Source organism: Streptopelia decaocto, assembly GCF_964273445.1.
Source record: "Streptopelia decaocto genome assembly, chromosome: 2".
In the NCBI taxonomy this organism is placed as follows: domain Eukaryota; kingdom Metazoa; phylum Chordata; class Aves; order Columbiformes; family Columbidae; genus Streptopelia; species Streptopelia decaocto.
The window spans coordinates 23985648-24007624 of NC_138655.1; the positions used below are offsets into that span (position 1 = coordinate 23985648).

The 21977-nt window shown below is 42.6% G+C and overlaps 1 protein-coding gene across 1 annotated transcript in view; it reads right to left on the reverse strand.

Annotated features, from left to right (window-relative positions):
• The window catches only part of LAPTM4B (lysosomal protein transmembrane 4 beta), a 60218-nt gene that overhangs the window by 17590 nt on the left and 20651 nt on the right, over positions 1 to 21977 (reverse strand). Inside the window, exons 3-6 of the mRNA XM_082045585.1 lie at positions 18595 to 18668; positions 17855 to 17977; positions 9691 to 9789; positions 2370 to 2465 (exon numbers count right to left, since the gene is read on the reverse strand). Of these exons, the coding sequence (XP_081901711.1) occupies positions 2370 to 2465; positions 9691 to 9789; positions 17855 to 17977; positions 18595 to 18668 (392 nt within the window). The remainder of the gene's footprint in view (positions 1 to 2369; positions 2466 to 9690; positions 9790 to 17854; positions 17978 to 18594; positions 18669 to 21977) is intronic.

Sequence of the window (21977 nt, forward strand, 5' to 3'; positions counted from 1 at the left end):
AATTTTTTTCCAGTCATGTTGAGCTTACATTTTAAAAATAATGTGCACGGGGATTTTTTATGACCTCCCTCAATGTAGGCATATGAAAAAATATGTTTTTCAGTCTGTGATTTGAGGGGAAAGTAAGAGCAGTCTTCTGATTCACAGTGGCGAATGACAAGGATTTAACTCTACAAACTGTTGTTCCTTGCTGAAGGTCAGCAATGAGCAGAAGAAAGGGGCTGCTCAGGAGCACATCAGCTCCCCCATCACATTGCTGAGTGCACTGCACTGGCATGTGTCCATGGAGCTTGTCAGGGAAGAATGTGCAGGAGATGTACACCAACTGTATCACCTAGGGAGGAAGGAGCTCATCCTGACTGGAGAGAAGCAGTCAGACAGGGGTTTGAATGAAGCTAGTCTCCATCCCAAGTGAATAATTAAAAAGCCAGGCTGTTAGTGACTCTCTCTCCTCCTGTCTCTGGCTGGACCTGTGAAACTCTTCCCCCAATGCATTGCTCCTGACCCTTTCTGTACTCCTGAAAAAGAATTTCTGGGTGAACTTTTCAGTCAGCTGTTAAATTCCTGAACAGATCTTTCTATAGAACCTGATCTAACATCATCTCATTGAACTTACTTAGAAAGAATGAACAAAAACAAACGTGTCATGCCTGAAAGCAAGAGATTCTGACCATAATCAAATTAAGGAGATGTAATTATTGAGGAAAGAAGAAGATTCCAATGGTCAGGGCATTAGCTAGGAATGCACAGCCTTTCTCAAAACCTGCCTCTGTCATAGCTGTCTTGTAAAATCAAGATAAGCAAAGGTATATTAAGCTATCAGTGCAAGAATTTCATCTGTAAATGGGATAAAAGGGTTTCATTTCTTCACAGAAACACAAGTGCTTTAAAGATGAGGCAGCTCAGAGCACTTTGGCAATTAGTAAATATAGAAGTATCGAGAGGAGTTTTGGTAACTAGGCATCTCCAAACACCAAAGTCTTCTGCTTTGGCAGCAGTGGAGCAGGTAGGTCTGATGCAGCTTTTAAAAAGACTGGGTAAATTTAGTTTCCCAGATAATCCAGCTGACATTCTCCCACCGCTGAGTCTGCCAGTTCTGTGGGTTGTGTAGCTGGCAATGTTTGAAGCTGAGTTACAACCACCTACAGGCTGAACAAAAGAGCTATCAAAATTATTTCACATAAACCTCCTGGTTTTACTCACAGCAGATTCCCATCAAGGAAGTAGTAATACTTCTTAGCTTCCAATAATCCCATATTTTTATATTCAAATGTCCTGGTTGCCAGCTCTGATCATAGTCTGTAAAACTTCTTATGCTTTTCTTAAAGCTCCAGATATTGGAAACAAACAACTATGCAAGATTTACAACTTTCTTGTAAAAACAGTAGTTTTCCAGCCCTTGTGGCTGCACAGGAATCCCTCCTCCCAGTGGTTTAAAGTTGATCATCTAATACCTCAGCATGCGGAGACCACCCATGCTTTTGGAAAACCTGAGGAAGGCAATCCTGAATTTTTACGCAGATGATCCGAAGGACCGAGTTCATGCCGCTCTCATTCTGTTATGCAGATCATGTAAAGACCCTTGTTACATAAAACAGTGGAGTCACCCCAGGGACAGATTTGGCAGAGTGCCCTCAGTGTGTGGTTTGGGCGGAACCAAGCAGCTCCTTGGAGATACCACTGCAAACAGAACTTTCCAGGGACGTTCTGCTTGTATTCCTCCAGTGCCTTCTGCAGCAAGCAAGATGGTGCTCAGCAGTTATACCCTGCTCATATGCATGTCAGCACTAAATTAATATAAAGTTAACTGGCACCTTCCATTCTTTGAGGTTAAAATCTGTTTATTCATTTATTTCGTGCCGACCTTTGTTTCATTCTGTCTCCTTACTATGCAAAACCCATCACGGACTGGGAAAGATGAATCACTGAACTTGTGTTGCCTTTTAGCTCCTCTCTGTGAGTGTGTAAAGCACTACACCAAATGCTGAGTGCCCTTAATCACAGTTTCTATTGCTAAATCCACATTTCACAGCAGGTGTAGACCACGGCAGCCCTGGGTCCTAATCAGTCCCAGCCACTATCCAGATCATCACACAGCTGGAGAGCTCAGAGCTGGGGCTCATTCCTGGAGCCACGAGGTAAGCTGTAGTGCTTATGTACATGCATAAAATAAAACCAGTATTTTAGTAATGGATGTGATTTGTAACCGTAGCACACCAGTCTGTTTAATCTCAAGTCTAAACGTAACAAGCAGATGAGGACTCTTGAAAGAATTAAGATGGTTAACTAAGGAGTCAGAAATTAATATAAAATAAAGCTATTAAATGCATAATATTAGACACGTTTGCTCTGTGATTTAACATCCTTACCGCAGTGTCATTGGTGGTAATGTACACCAACACATCCGAGTTGTTTCTCCCATTAATGTATCGGTAACAGTTCCACACGCAGCTTATCAAGTAACCCTGCAAGGGAAAGGGATTGTTATTCTATATCACATACATTTTTCTCTTAGAGCATTTCTATTCTTATGTAGCTAACAATATGAGCCTGATAGATGCAGGGGACAGTGGCTTTGCTGGCTGCAGTGACTGTAAGTATGTATAGGGGCTCTGTGAGTAAACTGACACTGTTCTTCATACAAGAGAGAGTTGGTGTTGTTCAGCCTGCAGAAGAGATGGCTCTGGGAAGACCTTATTGCGGCCTTTTAATACACAAAGGGGGCTTATAAGAAAGATGGAGAGAGACTTTTTAATCAAGGCTTGTAGTGACAGGACAAGGGGAAACGGTTTTAAACTGAAAGACGGTAGATTTAGACTGGACATAAGGAAGAAAATTTTTATGATGAGAGTGGGGAAACACTGAACCAGCTTGCCCAGAGCAGCTGTGGATACCCCATTATTGGCAGTATTCAAGGGCAGGTTAGATGGGGCTTTGAGCAACCTGACCTATTGAAAGATGTTCCTGTCCACGGGAGGGGGGTTAGACCAGATGTTCTTCAAAGGTCCCTTCCAACCCAAACCATTCTATAGTTACATGGTTCTGTGATTATGGAGACTTGTGTCACACTAAGAACTGCTTCATCTAGGGAAAGATACTGCAATCCAGACATAGCTGAATTAAGTTTATTATTCTGGTATTTGATATTACAGCAGTAAATGTAGACTTGTTTTGAAAAGAAACTGTTTCTTTGGGTCTGAATATAAGTAAAGTATATAAGCTCCATTTTACTTAAAAATGAGCAGGTTACATATGCTGTCTGTCTTTCTTATACCTCTCTAGAAATATGGTGAGATGTTAGTTCAGTCACACACCTCGTTACTGTGCAGAATGTCTCAGGGACAGTAAATAGACAGTAAATAGAAGCCAGTTTTAGATTCCTCCATGATAAGAATGTTTAAACATTGTCAGCTGGGTGTTAGTAGTATTAGCAAGCGGAGCACGAGCACACTGAGAACTGAAGAATCATAAAGCAAATTACGGGAAACCCTCCTTGTCTTGTGAGTGGAAGTCTGGCCAATGATTATGTGATGATTCTATATGTCATGCGTTTTTCAGTACTCTATTTCACTTAATCTGTCATTATAGCAATGTATTCCATTTGGTTGGAGTGGTTTGGGATCTTCCTGACTAGGGAAAACTGCCAGACTAGAAGCTTTACTTGAAATCTGAAATTATTTCTGACTTTTTAACTGTTATTATTACAAATACATAATTTTTTTTCAGTATAAAGCAAAAAAAAAAAAGTTATTGCAGAAATAATCCTACTGCAGGATCGTAAACTTAACTGTTTTGTTCTTGGAGCTCACTTGACTCTGGGAAGGGCTGCTGCCTGGTAAACAACTAGTTGCCTCCGCTTTTTTTTTTAGTTGATTGGACAAAGTGCTCACATCCATTATCTCCTTCACCAGCAGAAGAGATTCCAGTCTGGCCAGCAGAGATGAGCAAAAGGAAGATAGGAAGGAATAACACATGCAGAGGAGCAGGAGCCAGATCCTCAGAATGCCAGGGACCAGACAGTTCCCTCTGAATCTTTCTGTTTCCCACATAGTCACACACAACAGTGATGAGGAAAACATGTTTTGGTCGTGCCCAACTTATATTTTTACTTAGTAGTTTCTGCATAGCTGTTCTTCCACAAACCTAATGCGTGCAAATTACACTGCCACTGCTGTTGGATTTGCATGTGTGTCTCACTCCGAGTGAGTCATATTTTCGTGACTCACTTGCACTGATGACCTTCCAAAAGCCTCTGATCCTTTTGAGCTGCGCTGTGCTTCCTCCCTCTCCAGAACTGTCACACATGAGCTATGTTTTTCAGGATGCCACATGACTCACTTGCAGATCAGGAAGAGTTTTTTTCCACCAAGGCTGAGCTGGCTGAAATCCCATAAGTTTACTTCCTCTTATTTACAGCATCTTACAGACCCTGGATGACTTGGAGGTGTTGCAGATTTTGACCATCAAATGAGGAGAGCAAAAGGTTTCTGGAGTGAGCTGGGTCCCAAAGGGAAGGTTAGGCTGGCTCTAAAGCCTGAACTGTGGGCTATGCCAACCTGCACCACACTACTCAAACAAGTGGTGTAAAGCATATACATGGAGAACCACATCTTTTCCAGAAGTAAATAAAAACGCCACTGTTACTAACTGTAAATAGCAATAAGTAGTTCAGTAGCTTTCAATGCTCAGATACCATGTGCTGAGAAAGGCATAAGAGAGAGTACGGAACAGAGACTGAATACAGTACACTTCTGTGGGGACACAGCCCATATTTAAAATAAACCCTTTACATTAAGCCTACCTATCTGCCAATAAATTTCTACTCTTCTTCTGTTAAACTCCAAACTGGTGAAAGCCCTGTTTCAGGTAATACAGTCTTATCTGGGAGAAGCTAGTGGGAGATTTACTTTTGAATGCTCTTATTCCATTACATGTGGTGAATAAAACATATTTAACCCTACAAAGAAGCCCTACAGCTCTCCCAGCTCCAAGCCCCAGCTCTAACCAGCCCTGCTCCTGCATGCACGGGCTGTTTCTCAGTGGGTGACGTCTGTTCCAGCCCTTGAATTAAAGAGGTCATCAGCCAGCACACACCAGGTATTGGCCCCAATACACTGACCCACACATGGCTGAGAGCAGTGGCAGCTTGGGCCATGTCCTTGTCCAGGTGCTTTGGACATGTGCTGCTGGCCTGCGAGCTGTGAGTCATGGAAACTTGTTTTCCTCAATGTGTAGCTTCTTCTTTAATCTTGTTTCTAATCACTGATTTATACAGATGCTGCCGCATTGTTAAATGCGATTGGTACCGATTTTTTCCCTGAAAAACCTGGCTCAGGTTACAAATACTGCTTTAAAATGTGTGGCTGGACACACAGTACTTATTATAAATACACCAGTTTTTCTCTCAGGAGACCAATGTTCACATTTGGAATGGCCATATGTAAAAGGCATTAAATCACGTTAGCCTAATCCACCCCTGGTGGTATTCCCGTATACCACAGCACAGGCTGCTGACAGACGTGTTTGGGGGGGGCGGGCAGCCCTAATAGCCCCCATGTGAAAGGACAGGTGTAAAAGAGGAGCAGAGTGTGGAAACCATGCCTACTCCTACCAGCTTTCAGTCTTCCTATCTGAATGGTGGGAAATGACTTGAGCCCTTGAGGAACCGAAACCCACAAAACTTTATAACTCTGCCTTTCAATATTGCTATTGCATATGCACTCGTTAAGCTGCGTAACAACAGTAATGTACTGCATGACTTCTGCTCATCAGACACACGCCAGACCAGCTGATTGATGGGCATGTTTGTGGAAATTAGAAGTTGCTGTATCCTGCCATTTCTTGTAATGCAGCAAGGAAAAGTCTATGCCAATCTGGGTCACTTGCAGCAGACCTCTGGGCAGCTCCCTTGCTGGCAGCAAGTGCAGGGTGAACACTGCAGACCCAACAGAGTACCCACAGGAGCCATTTGCACTGTGTCCCATTTTATTCTCCAGCTGCTTTGAATTTTCTATTTACAGAGCTGGGCTGGTCTTCAATAACTGGTAAAAATTAGATAAAGATTTCTACACAAATTCAAATTTATATGAAGATTTCAGAAGGATGCTAATGTCAGACCAGTTAGCCATGTGTACCCTGCCACCAGCAAGTCCAATGCTGGGACCTGCCCCGGGCTTTGATGGAGCAGGTGGCAATGCTGTGGCTCTGTGCTGGCCATTCCTGGGACTGGGAGTCAGAGTGTGGCTGCTGGAGATGTGTTCATGGTCCTGACTGCAACTCCATCACCCCCGTGGGAAAGCAACAGACTCTGGGGTGATGCTCTGCAGGTCAGGGTTAGCCTTGCCAGGAAGCATTTCCATGGGCTGAGACACAAAATCTCTCAATGTGATAAAACTTCTCTCAGGTTCACAAAACTTCATTCTGCATAACCCTTTCCATCTGCTGAGGACACCAGCACATGCAGAGTGGTCTAATTCTCAAGCTCAACACCTCATACGTGGTGATTATGGGCATATTACTGAGATCAGGGTTGATATTCAGTTTGCTGAAGATCAGTCTGTCTCACTGAGCTGGAATAGCTTTCAACGGCCTCATTGGCAACTGTGTTACGTTCCTAACTACCTTCCAGAAAGAGAAAGGCCAAAAAAGAAGAGGAGGCCGTACTCTGCTCCTGCAGAGTGCTCAGGGCAGCTTGGGAGAAGGGTTTATTCTGGTTGTACTTGTGTTCACCTGAGCCTAGATCATTTGGGTCTTGGGGCTTTGAGCATGGCGGGGCATGAGCATGAAGTCTCAGTGGGGCCAGCCAGAGGAAACCGAGGCCTGTTCCCCAAACCAGCTGCAGAAGAGAGCACGATTCAAAAGCCACCATGTTGGCTGTATGCCATTTAAAGTCCTGTACAGGTGTATATAAATACATTTATGCTGCTAGATGTCCTTCCTTAGCTAGACAGGAAGCACCTACATTTCACGGTGTGTAACTCTGGCTCAGATTCTAGACAAACATAGTAAATGGAATAACACATTTTGGTCTATTCTCAAAAAGATTGTGTGAAAGAACCTGAAATATCCATTAGCTGCTTCACATCCAAGTAAATCCTAAGGACTAAAAAGACAAGTGCTTGTGTGTGGTTAGCTGGCTTGCTTTCTTACTATGCTCTCTTGTCCCCCCCTTCCCTTTCTCCAACCCCATGACTGTAAAAGAACAAAACCACCATTTAATGCTATTCTATCTTGATTTCTGCTCATCTGTGTTTTCCTTTGGATGTAGCTTCACCCAAAAAAACACTGTCATGATGCCAAATGGTTCTGAGGAATTATGTGATTCTGTTTCGTATTTCCCACCAGCTGAAGGCAGGTTTTCCTACTGCAGCTTTTCCTAGGTTGCCATGTTTGGTTTCTCTCCCTATTTCTAGTCGAACTCCAGAGGAAGAGGGAGCTCAAGTGTATTTTTATGCACAGTACATTTTCAGTTTCAGTATATAAATGTGATACCATCTGTTAAGTCTATCAGCGATAAAGTGTGATGCATCTGATAGTGTTCAGCTTTCTTCTCATGGAGCAGATTCCATAAATCTGCATAGCAGCTCTTCTGGAAACACAAGAAATGCAAATGAAAATGCTAACTAGAATTTAGTGTGTGTTTCTGTGTGAGTCATATTTTTGGTGACTCATTCGCACGATAATGTGTTGCTAGAATGAGCATTATATGAACCACATATACTCTTGAAAAAAACATGTGTTAGCTACTTTAAAATAGAACGACTCTTTTGCACTATTAATTTCTTCGTTTTCTTTTTTCTTTATTAAGTATTTTTGCCACTCCAATTTTAGTTGCATTTCTTTCATAAGCTGGAGACTTCCTTGCCATACTTAGTCAACGAAACACCAGACCCACCTGGGGTAAAAGCAAGTTAATATTTGCAACTGGTAATTTTAAAAAGCATATCTTTTGTGTTGCCTGACAGATCTATGTGTTTAATACATTCATACATATTTATTAAAGGTGCAAGTAAAATCAACTGTATGACTGTGAACATACATATAGACAAAGGTAGAAGGCTAAGTTGTATTTCTAAATCACAAAAGGAAAGTGATTATAACTTCCAACACCTTAAAATACTCTTCTATCTGGTTTTTGTTGTTGTTGTTGTGTTTGTTGGTTTTCTTTGGTTGTTTTTTCTTTTGTTTTGTTTTTAAATTTTGAAGTCGCTTCAATAATCTAATCCATCTCTTTTGTCACAGTAACTTTCTCTGTTCATGTTGCCAAGTGTGTATTCTGTAGCTCTTTGGGAGTTCTCTAGTCTAATGTGTAATTACTCTCCACAGAAAGAGCAAGAACTATTCCGAAACAAAACCCAACAAGAGAAATACAAGTATGGCAGCACTGTGCTGTGAGAAACTTGCAGAAGGGCACAAGAAAAGGGCAAACATACTTTCCAAGAGGTCTCAGGTGACTAGCTGAGCCACAGGTGGTTGTTTTTCACACATTGATTTGTCTGATCTTATTCTGAGCTGCTTTTGGACTTCTGCCCCACACCATAGGTGGGGACCAACCTCGCTGGACCATCAACCTGGGTGTGGTGGTTTCACATGAGCCCTTTCCAGCTGTGTTAGGGGATGCTACACCTCTACTTCATCTGGTACTTGCGACCTCCAGCCCTCCCACCCACAAGGTCTGCATAACAACAAATAAATAATCACTCCCTGTGCCCTTTTGCTGTCTGGTGTGACAATCCTTTACATTGTCTCCTCCAGGAGGGATTGTTTGGATCTATTTGCCTGTTCTACAACATCCTTTTTGAGATAGGTCAGCAGAATTGAATGCATGCTTCCAGAGGCAGTAGACATCAAAACTGACAAAGAAATCTTTAGATTTCTGTTTTTGTCTATTCCTTTCTTAATATTCTTAGCATTTAATTTACTTGTTTTGCCAGTACTGAGCAGTAAGCTAATATTTTCACAGGTTTATCTATCACAGCTACAAGATCTCTTTTTCAGGTAGTCACTCTTAGTTCAGAGTCCACCGCAGTGTCTGTGAAACAAGATTGTGCTTCCTCTGTGCCCACTATGTAGCATTTATCACCACTGACCTTCTCTGCTATTTCATTACTCAGTCACCCGGTACCATGAGATCTTTCTGCAAAGCTTTCTTCGCTGATTGTTTTCCCTATTTTGAATTACATTGCAAAAAATGTTGTTGTTAGATTTCCTTTCCCTTCCCAGATCTTTTATGACTGTACTGAACAGCACGGTTCTCACTGTTGTCAAGACTGATCATTTATCCTCATTCTGTATTTCCTAGCTGCAGTCTGTGAGATGACCTTTTCTCTTGTCCTTACACATCTTGGGGTGTTTTTCAAAGCCTTTGATAAGAGACTCTGCCAAACACCTTTAGGAGAACCAAGAAGTGTGTATCAACAGGCTCTTCCTTGTCCACTGGCTGACCTGCTCCTTCAAGGCATTTGTATCATGAGCTCCTCCCACAAGCATCTTGTTCCCTGTTGTGGCCCATATGTTGATGTGTTTGTCTATGAGATTTTCTGCTTTTTTCTTCCAGAATGCCTATCACTTTGTATAGCTGTCAGGCTGCCTGGTCTGTAGTTCTCTAGATCTCTCCTGAAGTTAGTCCTCCCAGCAAGGGACTTTCCACCCATGACCAGAAGCAGACTTAATACACAGTAATGCACTTACCTTAAATGCCAAAATGATACTTAGGAAAAGGAGGATAATCACAACCAGACACGTAGGGTTCACAGACATAATCTCTTCCTTGTAGGGAAAATTGCTGGGCTGTATAAGCAAAAATAAGCAAAACACTGTAAGTTAATCTCCTGAGTCATTTAAGAGCCATTCAATTACTGCACTCTATAATTAACAGCTTACAAAACTTGCTGTGATCTACTAAATCGGGAGCAGTCTGCACCAGTAACCAATTTTCCGAAAGCTTGGCTGGAACTGGCACTGCAAAGACTCAGCTGCCAAAACTTCACTGGACAGCGGAGGGGCTTGAGTTTTGCTTTGTGTGTGGTGTGGGCTCTTTTCTTCTGTGCACATGGGTTTTGTATCTGGCACAATCTGGCAAAGGACACCTCTCTGGGAGCTTTGCAGCAGGAAATCTGCCATGTTGGGCAAAGGGAGACAAGTCCTCTACTTATCAACTTATCCTTACCTTGTACTGGTATTGGTTGCCAAAGACCAGTGGCAGCTCCTTCCAGAAAGTTTAAGTAGGAAAAGGTCCTTTAACTTAAATATTTGATCAAAAGATATTTGGTCTCTTCTTCTCTATCTTATTTTGGCTAAACTAGGACTACTTCTCCAGGAGCACTTGTTAGTACTGTTGAGTGCATGCCCCGTGGAGGCATGGGTGCTACAGGGGGGCAATGTCATGATTCCAAATTGAAATATGCTCCAGGTCCCTCTGTTGTCTCACATATGAAATGGAGGTGACAAAATTAATCTTCCTACTTTGTGTAGGCTCTCATGATTTACAGCTGTGAAACACTAGGATCACTGGCTGAAAAACAACCTCTAGAAGTGTTTTGTTGTATTTGTTATTGCTTAAAGAAAGCACACCCTTTAAAAAGATTGTTCAAATTTGTTTTGAAATATTGCAAGGCACAATTTCCTGTTTCAGTTAGAATGAACCATTGTTCACAGACAGAACTGTTCTCCACAAAAGATAGCACTGCTGCAACAGTAGCTCATTATAGCTGAATGCATTATCTCCTTCCACACACAACCCCCTTTTCCCTTACAGGTCTAATTACTTAACCAGGCCAGCTCTGCACTCTTGTCGGGACAATTAACTAGACCGAGCTATAACTGTGTTCTTGTCAATGATGGTGTAAATCCAGAGTAACCCCTTAATACCCCTCATAACAGCACTCAGCCCAGTGTATCAGGAAACTTTTTTTCTTTTTCTTTTTTTTTTTTTGGACAGCTGCTAGTGAGAATAGCTCTTTATTTAGCGCTTCCATGAACTGTTCAGACTGGTTAACATCAACAGCAGCTGTAACCATTTGCAGATAAATGTTACATAAGCACATTTTCCGCTTCTTGACAGCAATGTTTCTGTTCCTGTACTGAATTTCATGGCTGAAGTTTTTATCATGCTATCTTCTTTGTCAAGGTCCAGCTTTTGTAGGAAACTAGCTTGCTATAATTCAATGAGTTCCTTCTTTCTTTTTTTTTTTCTTTTTCCACACAAAGTTATTGCTAAATATAGTGGAGGCAGTCACCCGGAGACCAAGCAAGCCAAAGTGTGTGCCAATAAAAGATGCACTAAAAAATAAACACAAACCTTATATGTAGAAAATTTAAGTATTAATGCCACAGTCTGCCCTCCTGCAAGCAGGAGAAAGGCCATGCGTGTGGTTATAAAGTCCAGTCGGGTAAGGACAGTTACAGTAAAACTGCCCCAGAACAATTTTTTAGTACTGACCTACCATTAAAAACTAGTCAAACTAGTTTGTGAATGTAATAAAAAACTCCTAGTGAGGTTTTGGTCGTCCCACAGTCTGGTGTTTGGGGCACAGTCACTGATCAAAGATTGGATGACTGCTTGCTGGGGTCTGGCCACAATCTAATGGCCTGTTCCCAGACATCAACCTAACTGGGATTTGCACAAGGGCAAGAGGAGGGTGGGAAAATGATCAAGGAAGGTCCCACTACCTTGAAAAACAGGAACATCTGCCAGAGCCATGAGCACCATGCAAGTCTGGGAGCAGCTCAGCTTTCTGGGTCTGTGTCCTGAAGAAATGTGAGGGGTAAGCAAGCCCTAGCAGGGCAGCAGGTGCTGCACCCATGTCATGGCTGCATCACCAACAGATGCCCAGGAGATCCTAGTGTGGGGAGTGAAAACTGAAGCCAGCCCCTCCTGGGGCTTCCCAGCTTGCTGTGTGGGAGAGAAAGCTTTCAGGGCTGCCAGGAATAGCATGGAAGAAGCTCCCTTTGTTTGCTGACTGGTGGCACCTGCTGACCAGAAGACGTTTAACGCTGGCTTGCCCAGGCTGGCCTACAAGTCAAGTCTGACCTTGACTCACAACTACAAATCCCTTCAGCGCAGTAGGAAAAGAAAGTTATAAAACCTGCAGCTCTTGGCAAAGAAGCAGGAAAGCTGGTGGGAAGCATGTTGGCTGACTCCAGGCTCACCTGGTACAGGCACCATCATGGAGCTGGTGCCATCAGGAGGCTCTTGGGATCCTCCCATGGCTGCAACCACTCCCCAAATCTTTCATTTCTATGGAAAACAGGTACCAACAGTGGTTCAGGTGAATCAAAGACCCATTGCCTTCCGCTGACTGCAGTGATAAGCTTAAACACTGATGGGAGTGTTTGAGGTGGGAAGAGAAATGCTGCTTCTGTGCTGGGGGTTTGCTCTATGGTGGGGAGACCAGCAGTTGTAATCCTGCTGCTGGGAAGGTCCTGGGCACCAGGCTCAGTGCTGCAACTTCTGGGAAAAGCTCAGTGTCAAATGTTGTGTGAGTTTTGGTGAAGCTGAGACTGAAATATTGCTGGGTGGGAAAAATCAAGCCTGTCACTGGAAATACAGGAGTGATTTTGCAGCAGGACATGATGAAATCTTCTATACAAAAAGAGGTAGTTGTAGTGGTGTGGCACAGGCATGCTAAAGCCGTAATTAAAGTGCTATTTATAACCTTGTCATGGACATAAGGAAGGCAACATGCATACTAATATACCTGGTAAATTTTCAATGAAAAAAAAATACTGCTTATACATAGCAATGCTCTATCAAACACTTTAAAATAATCTAAAACTTGTATGGAAAGTATATTTCTACTGTATGAATATTGCACAAAGAATAAAAAGTCCAGGGCTGAAGCTCTTTCTCATTCCCTCAGCCTGCTTGCATAACCTTTCATGTTTTCTTTGCCCTTAGACCACAAAAAATCCAATTTAAAAGGTGGTGCAGATTCTCATTCAACAGTTGCCATCTTTTGAGTATCAGAATCTTACAAAATTGAAAGCAAACAGTAATGCGTCTGTAGAATTTTTAAAGCTCTGCTATGAAGTTAGTAGTAGTACTTTGGAATTACATGTAAAATGGCATCAAAGGTGTCAAAAGGTTATTCGGTTTTAAAGCTTTAGTTTATAGCAAGTATTTCTTTAGATTTATTTTATTTTATGTTCTCCAGATGTTTCCCCTAGGATTTAAAGGCATGACTGATACCACGTGAGTTGTTAGACAGCAGCATTGCAGGTAGTCCCATAGTAAAGCTATCTAATATACTTTTTGAAATTTTCTTTAGATGAACTGTAATAGCCCTGTACTTTAATAAAAAAACAAGTTTGCATAACTCAGTTGGCAGACTAGTCTGTTCCGCCCTTCTGCTTTAATTCATTTCATATACTGATATCTGATGACAGAAGATGAAGTGTTTAATTTGAAGGCTTTAGAAAGCCCATATATCAAAGATTCAGTGGGGCTAAAGAAATGTGCTTTAGGTCAAACTGCTTTAGATCACTACTGCTCCGAGAACTGAAATGATTTTTATTTTATGCATGCTGAATTTACTGTATGTGAAGGTTTTTGTTTTTCTAGTGGCTGTGATAATGACCAAGATGTCCAATATAACCTTTAGAAAGCCTTATCACATGTGATTGCCATACAACATTTCAAGTGCTAGATTCGTAACATCTACTTATTCTACATGACACTTCATGCTGAGATGCTCTTGCAAGTTATGGGATGTAAGTGGCACACCCATGAGCAACTGGGTATTAAAAGGCGACAAAAAGGTTCCAAAGACACTTGTGCCTCTGAAAGAAGTAGCCAGTACAGGCTGACATTAACAAACAGGCTGTGAACACAATGTTCTGTATTTTACAATTGCAACACTGTCAGCTAGGGCTCTGCCTAGTCTATTGATAGGTACCTATTTATCATCTTGCTAAAAGCACGTGGAAGGTTTCACAGTAGCTTGCATCTCATCACTGATAGACTGAAATCTGACAGAAGTGCACCAAAGTAAATAGATAACGTAATTCCAGATATTAGCATAGGGAAGTATAAATGGTTAAAAACATGGAGGTTTCACCTTAGAGCAAGAAAAAAATGTTATTTTGAGACTGCCAAATATATTCCATTACCTAATGCATACCTTCTCCAGATATTCATTAATGGAGTTGAAGAATGATTGGGATTTTTCATTTCCCTTATGGAGCTGCGCTCCCTAAAATGTCATTCCCCACATTCAGAGCAGTTTTAGAGGACCAAAAACTGTAAGAATGCCAGGAAGGAACACAACACTTGCTTTCTGCCTACCTTGGCAGACCTCTGCAAAGGTAGTGAGGGCAAGATGATTCTAAGGCTTATTTATAAATCATCAGGAGGGATCACACCCAACTGGCATGACTCAGGTGTCACCTATGGGGACAAGGGTATTTACTGCAGTCTTGTTCTAAATGCAGTGTTTGAGATTACAATCCTATCTACCATGAGTATTATTACAGGGTAGGGAAACAAGTCCATGGGTACTGCTTAATAATATTTAAGTGCTAGCGCTGCATTGATGGCAATACTACTAAAAAAACTGAAAATCTTGGTTTTAGTTTCATCTCATTTTGTGTCTGAGCATCTGATACCAGTGGATGTGAGCTTCACCTCTCCCTTTCACTCTTGCTCACTCAGAGAGAGTGTTTTTGCTCTGAGCCAAATCCAAGACGCTTTTGCCAACTGATGTAGCCCTTCCAGGTAAGGGTACAAGGGGTTCCTGCTGAGCTGCTTGAGCTTGGGACCACAGCTAAGACACTAGAGGCATAAACAGCTTCAAAGTGGATGCAGAACAGCTTTGAAATAACTTCAAAATGTTGTTGAACAAGTGACATTAACTGTACAAAATTAATCACGGCTCTTGGTATTTTTGGCCAATCACTAATCTCTACTGTGAATGACAAAATAGAAATGACTCCTTGTTTCTAAATGAACTTAATTTGGACTAGCTTTTAAATATATATTATCATTATGCCTCTCATCTAATTTAATCAGCCTTTTAACACCTCATTATTCTGCATATGAAAACTCTAAGAACAACACCTCTTGGTCTCCTTTTTTGGTAAATGAATCAGGAAAAGCTGATTGTCTCTCATCATACTACAATGTATCCAGCTTTTACATAGTTTTTGGAGGAACTTTTCTGCATGTTTTTGACTTTTAAGCATTGCTCTTTACAACCAGACACCATAGACAGATGAAGCCTCTGTCACCAACAGAGATGGGAAGTCTCTCCGTTACTATTCATTGGTGAGGTTTTTGTTGTTGCTATTGTTTAGGTTGTTTGTTGTTTTGATTGGGGGCGGAGGTGTGTGTGTTTGTTTGTTTGTTTTTTTCTGTCCAAAAATACCATGAGAAGTTTTTGCAAACAGCAAAAAAACCTGTAACTCTTATTTTGGCACTTAGTTCCCTAGATGGCTTATGGGATCACTGCATCCCAGGTACGGCTGCCGTACTGTATGCCCATCTGTATTCCTCATGTTTTTACATTTCTTTTCATTTAGCAATGTGGCACACATTAATGACTGAACTCAAGTTCTCAGCCAGTCTAGCTCACTCTGATTAATGGCTCCATCCTTAGTGTTATTTACTTCTTCATTAATCTCTGTGTTAGGCATGGGTTCTATTAGAAGTGATTTTGCTGGGAAATGTCACAAGTGCTGCCTCTGGGAAATGTAGAGATGTGCTCACTTTGGATGATGCAGGGAGAGGGTCTTTCAGAGAACTATACAGAACAGCTAGATTAGGCTCAGGCTCACAACCTCCCTCCAGACAGTGAGCCTGGATAAGCTCTCCCAAGGCTGACGTTAGGCTTGTGAATGGCCTCTTGGGTACCAGGGTTATTAATGGGAGTCAGGAAGAGCATGAAATCTACTGCTGATTCCTGGAGAGCTTCCTTTACCGAAAATAGAAACTCATTGGCAGATGGTTGGCTTGACCACGACCCTTCGCAGTCTGCCAGCTAACCTCTCCTAATCCATTTGATACATCCTTTATCGATCTAGTGCTTTGTTGTTGCTCTGATTATCATGCTGGGAAGTCAAATGTCTCATGGAAGTCTATTATGCCCTTGCCCATCTTTATTGACGAAGCCAGTAATCTTGTCAGTGAAAGAAAATGAGTCTGCCTCCAGGACTGATATTCCGTGAAACCGTACTGACAGTCATTAATCATATTCCTCTAGTCTAATCCTTTATCAATTGACTCTCCTCTCAGCCCTTCTGTCATTATTCTGCTTGGTAGCAATGTCAGGCTAATCAGCCTATAATTATCCCGGAAATCCCCCTTGCCCTTTTGAGTACTGACAGTTTAGCACTCCTGAAGTCTTGCAGCATTTCATTAGCAGTCAAGAAAATTATTTACAACAGCAAGACAAAGATGTGTGCAACCAGAGGTTTTAATGCTCCACAGCAGCAATGCAACTCACAAAGTGCTCTGCTGCACCATTCCAAATACCTTCCAAGGCCTGCTCCTTGTATTTCTGCCATGGAGGGGGTTATTTTTTTATGTGCACGAATGACAGTGACATTTTAGCAGACTGTTTGAGAGAATCAGCTGCTCTTTGCCCTTCTGTTGGGCTGGCTACAGATGTAGCACCAGGTTTTCAGCAGAAGAGCAGGGGCTTTTTTGTGTACAGCTCCCAGCCTACTCCTCTGCCCCTCACATTCTCACACAGTGACCAAGATGGAGTAAAACCTGTTTACGACTCATGCTGTGGGAAGATGGGGCAGTTCTTGCATCCCACAGAGGCTTGTGCTGCCACAAGAGCAGGGCTGGCCCCACTGCAGAAGCCCGTGGCTGCAGGTGGAGGATGGGCAGGAGGGCTCAGCCAGCGGCAGTGCCAGCTTCAAGCACTCGCTAAGCTATGGCCTTAATTAGCTCCTTTCCACTTGTATCTTGAGAACCTTTTGAATTATTAGTCTGCTTCTGTTCCAGTGTACCATCAGCTGTGAATGCAGGAGGGTGTTAAATTCGGCAAAGGATAATAGGCCCCTGATGCATCCCAGCTCCTGCTGGCTTGACACGTTGCCTCTTCCCACAGATTTGTGTGACTACTTATCTGCCTGCTGTTTCTCATTACTTGTTATTTATACTGCCCTACCTAGTTTTCCATCCACATAACAAAGTTTACAGCCAAACTAATCTGTATTCAAGTTCTCAGGGCAGATTTTCAGAGACAGCAGAAATGTTGGCTTCTCCAGAGCTCTGCAACTCCATCTGAACACTGACAGACATGGCACATTATCCTGTGATGGGACTGAGCCTGGTGGGCTTTTGTCTTTACTTTAGGTGGTTTCAGTCAGATCTTGTAAGCTTATGCAATACCGGTTGTGGATGTTTGGCTAAAGTAGCCTATGGCAAGAAGGGAGCCTTGAATTGTCCCTAAGAAAGAATAAAAAAAAATTTCTAGCAAAAATAAACCTACATTGAATCAAACTCCTGCCTAATGAAACCCATCACGTAAAGTAGAAGAAGCAACAAAACATCCTTGAAATAGCACCAAAAATAAGCCACTGGATATGAACACAGTAATTCTGAATCCAAAAGCAATTACCTACTACCCATGCATTGCAATATGAGTCTCCTTCTAAATGAAGTGGTGCTGAGAGTTTCCACAACACTGCGAAACTCCAGAGCTCTGCACAAGTATTGTATATAAGTTAATAGCGTGACCTTGCAAGGAGGTTGAATACAGACTAGCGAGGACTGAGAAGAGTTTTCAAGGACTGCACAGGAAGTCAACAGGAAAACATTGTTGGGAAATACAGGACAAACAGTGCACCTTGCACAGCTTTTTTCCCCTCAAAGCTCCCAAAGGCTTGTGAACATCAAATGATTTACCAGCTGGCGGAGGTAGTCCTGAATTGTGCTGGGATAGACGAGGACACTGATGGCAACCAGCGTGTTGAGAGCAAAGTCAAAGATCTGGTAACAGAAGAAAGGGATGATCCAAGCCGCATGTTGCTAAAAGGAAACACAAGGTCATCAGCCACAAGCTAAAATGGAAGAATATATGTCTTCCTGCACTAAAATCTAAGGAATACTTGACAGAATACAGTGTTACATTTCATGAAGCCATAGGAGAAAATAACTTGTTAAATCAGCTAAAAGAAGTATGACTTTCAGCCAAAACAGTTGGCCAAGCCAGTTTGGCTGCTGAACTGCAGTAATATGTGCAGTATGATCCCCACAACTCATTATACTGGCACATTTAGAAACCACACAACACTTCCCCCCTGCCTCATTAATAGCATTAATATTAGGACAAACCACAGACTTGGTTGGTGAATGGGAAAAAAATTCCCTTAACTTCGGTAGGAATAAGATTCAGTTCTCTGAATTTGCAGTTTGCCCAGAGCTTACGTGTATTTGAAACTGCAGACAGTCAACACCAGTGGGCAGCCTCCCTGCCTGCAATGTGGGGCCCTGGCATAACACTGATCTACACAAGCAGTTCTGCTTGTCTCTAATTCTTTTTTCTCTCAGTTTTCAGCTAAACAACTAAACAACAGATTGTTAGAAAGTAATTTTCTTAATTTTGTTTCTACAGAGTTGTATCTTCACTGAACATAATAAATTACCTTGTATGCACCATACGTAGCCATTGCACAGATCAGAATCATAAGAAGAGAAATTGCTGTGGCAATGCACATATCTGGAAGAGAAACACATCAAAACGATTGCAGACAAATTCAGAGCTTGATTTGGTTATTTTGCCATCTGCCTTGTGCAGAGCATCACGAAGGGCAGAGTGGGATGTGAGGTGGAGATGGGGTAGATACATCATTCAGCCATTGCTGGAGGAAATCTCTGGCTCTTCTGGGAAACCTCCTAAATATGAGAAGCACAGACAGTGATAACACTGCACAAGCCTCTGCAGCACCTATGAGGCTGTGGAGATGCCATGAATGGTTTAATTTTTCTGAGGATTTAAAAACATCAGGAGAAGACTTAACTAGAAGACTATTTTGCTGGTGATGACATCTTTAGTTTAAAAGCATCTGCTTTTCTGCCCTACAGGTTGTTTTAGTACTGACAGCTTCTGTATAACATTGGTCACATATCTCCAAAAACTTTGGAAAAGGAGAAATGAATTTTTAAAAACAACACTGGCAGGTAGAGGCATCTTAGAGCAGAAATAACATATTCAAAATTTTTATTTCAACCAAGAATACTACAGAGATATACAGTTTATTAATGAAGACGTGGAACTGTCAAGAAAGGTGAGCTAGTAAAGGAAGGAGAATATTCTTTAAGGTTTTGATAGGAGTAATTACAGAACTCTTCATATTTTTCTTCTATTACCACTCAGCTTTCAATTAAATTTTCATTAGTTTTAAGAAGTTCCTAAGCCACAAAGAGCTGAAAGGAGATCCTGGAAGAAAAAAAATACATACGTTTGGTCTTTGCCTACATGTCTCCTTTGATAGTATCACAGGATACGAGAAGCGTATTTCTGAACCCAACCTATAGTGAATTTGGGAGTTCAAGTGAACATTGCTACTTCTTTTCCAAGGCTAAGCCAGTGCTCCAAGAGGAGAGAGGATGTGATGTGTATAGGACGTGTTTAGAGGACCCAGCTCTGCTGTTCACATTGCTGCCACCAGGTGCGTGCCTTGGTGAGACATTTGGTGGCACTGAGACACAAATACATGGCAGAGTTCAGGCTGTTCACTACCCATCACTGCTTGACTTTGGAGGCATTCAAAGTGTGAAAACGCCTCCATTTGATCACAGAGTTGCCACAATATATAACTGCAGCACATGATGAGGAGCATCCTGCAGCAAGGGACAGTTCTTCCAGCCCCTTCGCTGCATCAAAATGAGGTTCAGGGTAGGTGCCCTGGAGCCTGCATCAAAGTCCCTGAAAGTTCCTGAGCTGGTAGCTGTGGATAGGTCTCACCTAATGCTACCAAGCAACAGTACCAGTTCACCCAGGTCACAGCTGAGGAGGAAGGACAGACACTAAGTCTTGTCTGTCATTTTTTCCAGCCTACCAGTCTGATTATCCATGTAGAAGACAAAGGACCCAGTTCTTCACCCTTCTCTGGCTGAGGGAACACAAACTTTGCACTAGTGCAGAGCTCTTGCCAGCACTGCTCCAGATTTCTGCTGGCCCTTGATGCTGACAGGAATCTGAGACTTGTGAAGCTGGCCAAAAAATGAGCAAGAGGAGTTTGTCACTGGCTGGTGAGGATGTCTATGGAAAGTGCTAATGTACATTGGGGTACAGGCTCCTTGGACACCGTGCCTACCAACAGCAGGATTAAGGATTTAGGAGTGCAGGTCTCCCCTTTTCCAGGACACTGCCGGTGTCCTCGATTTCAGGACACTTGCTCTCTCACTCTTGCCCCTGAATTTTGCCCTTGTGATTGCATAGGGACTCAAATGCAACAGAAGAATCCCTATTGCCAGCTACTTCTTAATTTAGTGGATGGGACGCCTCTCCTGGGCACTTGAAGGAGCACATTTAAACCACTGTAGTATGTTGAGGGCCTGGAGATCAGTTGTCTGGAGACGAGACAGTGCAAACGCTTGAATCTTTTTCATATTGTCCAAATAAGCAAGTCTGACCCAGGAGAGGCAGCAGCGCTCAGCACTGAGGTTAGCTGCACCCCTTCTCTCACTGCTTCCTACCTGGTGGTTTTACACAGCTCAGCTTGTGGTGCTTGGAAATGCCATCGGGAGGCAGCTGAGCTCCCTGCCTGTAATTCAGAAGGGGTTGCCATCTCAGTCCATCCCAAATTGCTCTTCAGAGGCACCTACTTCACTTACTTGACTGTGCAGAGAATCTGAGCATCCAGCACAGGTATCCAAGCTGTGTTGCCATGGCCAGTCTCCAGTTTTTTAGGAGCTGTAAGGCTGTGCTCTGCATGTTAGAGGTGATAAAAATTCTGCCCTCAAGAGGAAGAAGAACCCACAAAACTACTCCATACTAAGAAAAAGTACTGCAGCCTCTCCAGCCACTCTTATTTGTGTGGTCTTTTACTCTAGTTGCCCACATACATCCTGTGAAAATGCTTTTGAATAGAACACGTACAATCAAGGTGATGAAGGAAAAGAAGTGAAAACAGCTGCCTATAGGCACTAACCTCAATTGAACCTCTTCTAAAAGAGGCTTTTTTGATCAATATTTTATTTTAACTATCAATTTGAAGCCACTGCTCACTTATTTGTTGTGTCCATTCTCAATCCCAGTCACCTATTTGCTACATCCAAGGGGAAGCTGCTGTCATTTTCACCTGCAGCAGAGGCAGCAGTCACAAGCATTGCTTTGCTCATGACCACCACAGTACTAGAGCCAGAGCCTAGGGAACTGCGATAAACTTGACATTGAAGCTCTGGTCTGACACATTCACGATACTTGTCTTCAGTGTCTCTATAGCTGTGCTCTGCCGTGCCAAGTCCTAGTTGGCTCAAGCTGTTTTTTTCTCATTTAAGGCTTCATTGGGGTTTTTGAGCTGTGTCGGCTTCAATTAATGAGAATGAAACTAGATACGTAGCACATTAAACGAGAAGCTAACAGGGTTGTGTGGATATTTTTCCAGTCATGTGTGTACTTTATGTGGCTAGAAGGGCTGTACTTGGTCTACTGAGGTGGTTATACAGCCTATTATCCTAGGCAGCTTTTTGAGTTTTCTGCTTGGTTTTAAAGAAACCAGTTTAATTTTTTTATCTTCTTACTCCTTGCAGTGAGATCCTACCTTCCTGCTGCAATGGGGAGAAGATGCTGGTGCAGCTGGGCAGAGCTCCTGCCAGAAGGTGCTTGCTGGCACAGCAAGCTCCGCAGCTGGAGCTCCCCGTTGCCCATCTCACAAGCTTTTCCTTGCCATCCCCTCTTCTCTTGCAGAGAAGGCTGGTGGCAGGTGCTGAGGGGACAGGGAAGAGCAGCCAGTGCGGCCAGTCCCTGAGCCAGGACCTGTGTAGAGTCATGGAGACCTCAGACCCTCCAGCTCATCAGCTG